This window comes from Varroa jacobsoni, unplaced genomic scaffold (genome assembly GCF_002532875.2).
Source record: "Varroa jacobsoni isolate VJ856 unplaced genomic scaffold, vjacob_1.0 scaffold_460, whole genome shotgun sequence".
NCBI classification, from domain to species: Eukaryota; Metazoa; Arthropoda; class Arachnida; order Mesostigmata; family Varroidae; genus Varroa; species Varroa jacobsoni.
The window spans coordinates 1-5,928 of NW_019213362.1; the positions used below are offsets into that span (position 1 = coordinate 1).

Below are 5,928 nucleotides of genomic sequence, written 5' to 3' on the forward strand. Positions count from 1 at the left end.
AAATGGTCAAGCCTCTCTCTTGTTTGTCAGCAATTCTATGATTACCATAGGCAAGTAATTTTACCTACTGCATCTGGCAGCTCGAGGAGCGCATCGATAGTATTCGAAGTTAATCGTGATCAGCTACCGTAACCGAATCTGGGCGTGCTTATGTATTTCGCTAACTGAAGGTATTGATGCACCTCACAAACTCGTTTCTGCCCACATTTCGATTCGAACGGCAGCGCTACCCCTCGATCTAGCATTCAGATGGGTTATTTGTATAAAGTAGCATAGCTTAAGTTCAAAGAACTAGCAAAACATCTATCCAATAAAAATAAATAATATCTTCAAATCGGAGCTCGAGTATTAACGATTTGATTATAATATTGTAAATACAAGTTATTAGCGTGTCTACAACGTTAGCCGTTTTCCATTAATCTATAAAGAAGTTGCCCCTGCGGCCGTGGTGATAGCATCGATGTTCACATCATGGAAGACTCGTAGAAGTCGTTACTTTTATGCGAATTCATATGCAACCCCGCCCAAATGTTAGCAGTTCTTCGACGCATAGACGGGTAATTTTCCAGAGCGGGCAAACAAGTTGTCCTCCTCTTCTTAGGCGTCAATTTGTTACTGGTCAGCCGAAGAATATTCCGTGCTCAGGTGAGCCGAATCAACAATACATCTGCGGCGGAATTTGGCCAGACGCTAAAACGTATGTCCAACCCTTCGGCTAATCAATGCTACCATAACCCCATATATTTACTCAAGCTCCTTGCCACTACTGTTAATATCGGTACTGCGTCTTAATTAGTCGACAGTTTGTCGGATCTCGTCCATATTACAGGAGCTCAGTCGGCGATTGTATACACGCAATACATCATAGAACATTAGACGCTCCAAAGCAGTTCTGTTCTAGCTATTGCGATATGGCCAACACTGATTTAACTATACGCGCTGTACATACAGCACACAGGTGTAACAGTCTATACAGAATTCACGAATGCGACGCGCAACAGCTGTCGGCAGGTGACAAATAGATGGCACAGCTGAATGTGTGCATAAAATGCAGCACGGGACATAGATCACAGTAGTGTAAACGATGCAATTGTTATTGTTTCGGCGGCAATAATCATGTCTACCGTCAAAGCGGCCGCTGTCGAGGTACATACATGTGCTGACGCATGGCTGGCTAAATGGCCAAGCCTGCTGCCTAACCAGTTTCCCGCTAGGTGGGAGGGGCCTTCTCTGGCCACCACTGAACTGCCCACCATCGATTGATATGTGTATGTACCCTACTTGATTGACCGTAGAGGCATTCACGCGCGTTTGCCGGACTGTTTGTCTGTTCGGTAGTTGACTGGGCGCGCGCAAACTTCGTCTCTCCATCGACAGTCGGTCTGTATCTGTATCTGTGTAGACGAGCGCGCGTCGGGTGGGCAAGGGGGGAATGACGATGATAATCTTCAGCATGCTGGTTGGTGGCTGGGGCATCGCCGTGATGACGATCGCCATCGGCGCCAGAACGGTGGAAGAAGCAGATTGGAGAAGAAGCTGTTGTCTCAGGGTGAATCTTCTTTATTAAGGCGTCCAAAAGATCAATGTGCGTGTAGTGGTGAAGTAGAAAATCGCGCACGCTGTGATGAGCTGACCAAAAATCTACTGTAGGAATAGGTCCCAAGAGATTTTGTCGGGCACAGAAAAAAGTAACCGGCACGTTAGAAAGTGGACAAGATACCCTTGAATGCTGTGAAAAATCAACGTAAGGAGAAAGGTAAAAACCGTGTTAAGCGCACGCGTTTGAAATGAAAACACGGTCTTGAGAGACCTGCCATTAATGTTACGGCTTACAGGCATCGAAGTCTGCTTGAGATCGATCATTACTGTAGTAGTGACGTTGAAACGATTCTCCAATAGAATAATTCTGCTCTTTCATCCAAAGTTCGGTGAATCATTTGGTGAGAGCTCAATAACGGCTGTGGTGCACTCAAGGCGGATTTAAACAATCAACTAAACGCTTGTGGATAAAGTGAGTGTGGTTAATATTGTCGAATACCGTTGAAAACTTTACGCCTCTTAATGCACGAAGGATCATACTGAGTAACTCAAAGAGGAAACTAGATTTTTCTTTCGAGGATGTGAAACGATCACACATCAGCATTGAGTTAGAGTGATGTTTAATGATCTGAGCGCCTTCATACATGAGGATGATCCAGAAGGATTTTGAAGAGCTCTATGGGGCCCCTCTGCGACTGGACGCCGGGTCTCCCCCTGATTATGCTGACAGACAGCTATATGGCATTAATTTTAAAAGGTTAGTTATAATTTGTTTCAATTCCAGTTCTGGGACTTTATAGATTTAAAAGTGAATCACAGATAGAAACATTGCAATGTATGACACGTAGTTGCATGATAAATCAAATACCCTTATCTACAAATCTGTCCTGCCACACTTGCAAAGGTTGCTCGACAGGTTTGAAGGTACTCAAAAACGCAAATACTTAGATTCAGGTTGTATGCTGCAAGGCAGAAAGTGCGCCGCTGCATCGACAATACTTCGCTGGGGTCGGGACAGTAAGCAGACAGCATCGTATGGCTACATACACTGACTTCAGATCGATCATCCAGAATATAGACCATCAAGAACTTCTAAAACGGATGCCGACTGAACGGGCCCCTAATACTCTGAACGTTCCTTCTAGGTGAAATTTTCGAGTTCGCATAAACAAGACCACCTCTCCGTATTGATGTGATCGGCCATTGACGTAATAAGCCAGCTAACTTTCGATATAATATTGCTATGGAAAACGCCATGACGTAAAATGTCTGCATTTAAAAAATGGGCCTCTTGAGATATTCAATTAGCATTTACACCCACTATTCGTTAATGAAAAAATGTCTTCATGAAGAAAAACACCTCGTCACATTGCTGGCCGAATCGCTATTGTATGTACAGGATTACGCCTATTACAACAGTGGAAAAAACAAGCCATTCATCTGCATGGAAATTCTTCTTTGAAATTCCCCAAAAACCTTCTACCGGCCATTGAGAAGTACAAATCAAATATAAAAATGCAAAGAATGATAGCAAACGGCCAATAATAGTCGCAGCATTGAACATGCTTTGTATAGCCAAACGCCAGCGCTTACTTAGTACATTTTCTATATTTAGTTAGATAACAATGCAGTCAAAAGGAAAATACGAATTACGCGATGCTTGATATTATCTGTCACTGACACATAGCTGTTCGTATATTATCGTGCCATCACCGTTAGCCACCCTACGCACCGACCCATACAAAACACGCGCGAAGACCCTAGCCGTAATCAAGCATTAAAATGGGTACAAAACTAATATTCGTCGTACGAAACCGTTTATTATGGTCTTTAGTATAGGCACGGTTTGCCACTGCTCGACCGCAGAAAGGGGCAAACCCGATAGGAAGTATTCGACCTAATGTAATGCATACAACGGGAATGTGAGGCGGTGATCAGGGACATCTTCGTTTTCTGTGCCTATTGCGAATGCCATAACGCGTCTAGTACAGACGAAACGTCACAAACAACCTCAACGAGAGCTGGTGATCGTATAATCAATGTCGTTCCGACCCATCTCAATAGGTTGCCCTCTGGCTACCCTTGTTTGTTCGTCGTTGAACTCTAAGAGCAGGATGAACAAAGTCCACTTCGTATCCAGGACCTCCCTGCCTGAGTTTCGGTAGAAGGAGATCTTTGTTCCGTAAGTACCGCAACGGTCTCCATAGGCAACGATGTGTGCACGCTTAATATTGTATTTTGCAGCTCTGTTTACTTGCTTTATATCCGAAAATATTTCGATCATCTGTTCCTTTCCACAATGAGTTTGCGGCTAGCTACAGGCAAAAAGCCTCGGATGTGATCACAAGCAAACTATCCTATTTCGTTGCGTATGATACCAGCAACAAAACAGATACCGATCGTGAGGTAATGGCGAGTGGGCAGTCTTACTGCGTTTCAATTTACCAAATCCCTGATCATGTCCTTTTATTGCTAATACTTGTCAATTAGGTCGGTGCGATCCGCTAGGTGAAATACAGATCAACTGTCTATCACAGAGAAATATAGACACATAAAGGAATATACAATCAACCGCTATAATGGAACAACATTTAGAGCGTTCTTCGTATAACAAATGAAAGTTTACTCATTCCGACTATATTCTACCTCCTTGTGTATCGTTATCGACCTTTAGGCGGATTATACGATTATAGCGTACCAACTCTTTCTCATCCTAATCAGTTTTTACCACAAAGGCCGCTAAGGGTATGTTAAGCGTCAAACGCTTGGGATTTTCCGTATTTAGTATTGAGTACAAAATTAAATATAGAAGATAAACCGTCCTTCTTGATCAGCGTAGCTACGATATTAGCGAACTGAAAATTTATATATAAGTTTAACTTATAGTTTAATTTATTTTTAATTAATAATTTATAATTTAATTTATTTAAGTTTAATTTATAAGTAAGTATAACTAAAAGTGACGCCAACAGTGACGAGCAGCTTAGCGTCCATTCTCTTAATTCTTGCACATTATCTCTCTGAAAGCCTGGGAGATCCTAACAATTTAAGGATAAACAGCCAAAAATTTGACATGTTGCGGCGTACGATGAGCGAGCATCATGAAACAGGACCGAATAGGGGATCAGGGACGTTTAGCTGACGAACAGCATAAAATTTAGAAATTTGAAAAAAACGGAGCCTTAGTTGAAATCGGCTCGAGGTACCAAAACATTCACTTTTGTAGAAGATGACCACGTGTAGCAAACATCAAAAAATGATGAGAAGCCTATTAATACCTACTAATGAACACGGCATCTATGCCAGTGGACCTATTGTCACCTATTTAATTATTGAAACTAGAAACCTTTTTGACGCCTAAAATATTTTACAATTTCTACAAACTGCATTAAGACCTTATATTATATTTTTTTACAGAGTTGTAGAGAAAACAGTCCACGATTACAACACTGTGTTCCTTTTTTCAAATTATAATAGGTTCTAGCTACGCTCTCGCTGGCAGGCGATGCGTTGATCATCAGGCCGTCACTTGACCTAGTAACTAGCTTGACTCTGGCTACTTTTATCCTCTGTTAAGGTAACACAGGATAGGACACAATAGGATAAATACGCACACACACCCCGTAAAAAGGAGAAGGTTGTACGTTGTTTGTAGAGTAGGTACTACTCAGTTGTTGTACAGAGTTGGCAAAGGATTTAACGGTGTTTACTGAACGATGCTGTACTTAAGCGATGAATTCTACGGGCAACTATATGAAACGTGTGGTTACATCATCGGTATCACTCGTTTCAAACTGTTATCAAACTGTATGTCACCTTTGCTACAGAGCTATTGGTCTTCAATTGGCATCAGTGAAGTGAATTCGAAGGCCGGTCAGTGTTTGTTCATTTATTGATATGACCCGAAAAAACATTCGAGTAGAGTATGTAGAATTTTCCGAAACCTATTCATGGAAACAATATATATTTGTTCTTAGCTTAGTTAACTGTAGTTAAAATATGTTCTGGATCAGCTTTTCTTATGATACAATAAAGCGCGAGGGTCATATCTTGTTCTCGCTGTCCGCATTGAAGTATCTAAAATTCCTCTGGCAGCACTTCATACAATATGAATAATATATACTTAAAATTACTAACACATACAAACCCGGTACGAATGAAAAAAGGCTTCGATGTGTGTAGAGTTTAATTTTAAATGCACCATAAGGTTAGGACATACCAAGGGGAGGGATGTTGTAGTAACCAACAAAAAGAAAAACAAAGTGAAGTCGATAAAATACTATTCTGTTTATATAAATTCATATTTAGAAGAGGCCGAATACGTTCGTATTGTAGCTGACTATTTCGATTGTTCAGATTGCGTACCGTTAATAGTTTACATACAATATA

At 41.3% G+C, this 5,928-nt stretch overlaps 1 protein-coding gene across 2 annotated transcripts in view; it reads left to right on the forward strand.

The window, feature by feature from the left end:
• Positions 1 to 1,438: 1,438 nt before the first annotated feature.
• The window catches only part of LOC111260608 (uncharacterized), a 24,482-nt gene continuing 19,992 nt past the window's right edge, over positions 1,439 to 5,928 (forward strand). For both annotated transcript variants that reach the window (XM_022833496.2, XM_022833497.2), the window contains exon 1: positions 1,439 to 2,296. In XM_022833496.2, the coding sequence (XP_022689231.1) occupies positions 2,184 to 2,296 (113 nt within the window). In that variant the 5' untranslated portion in view covers positions 1,439 to 2,183. The remainder of the gene's footprint in view (positions 2,297 to 5,928) is intronic.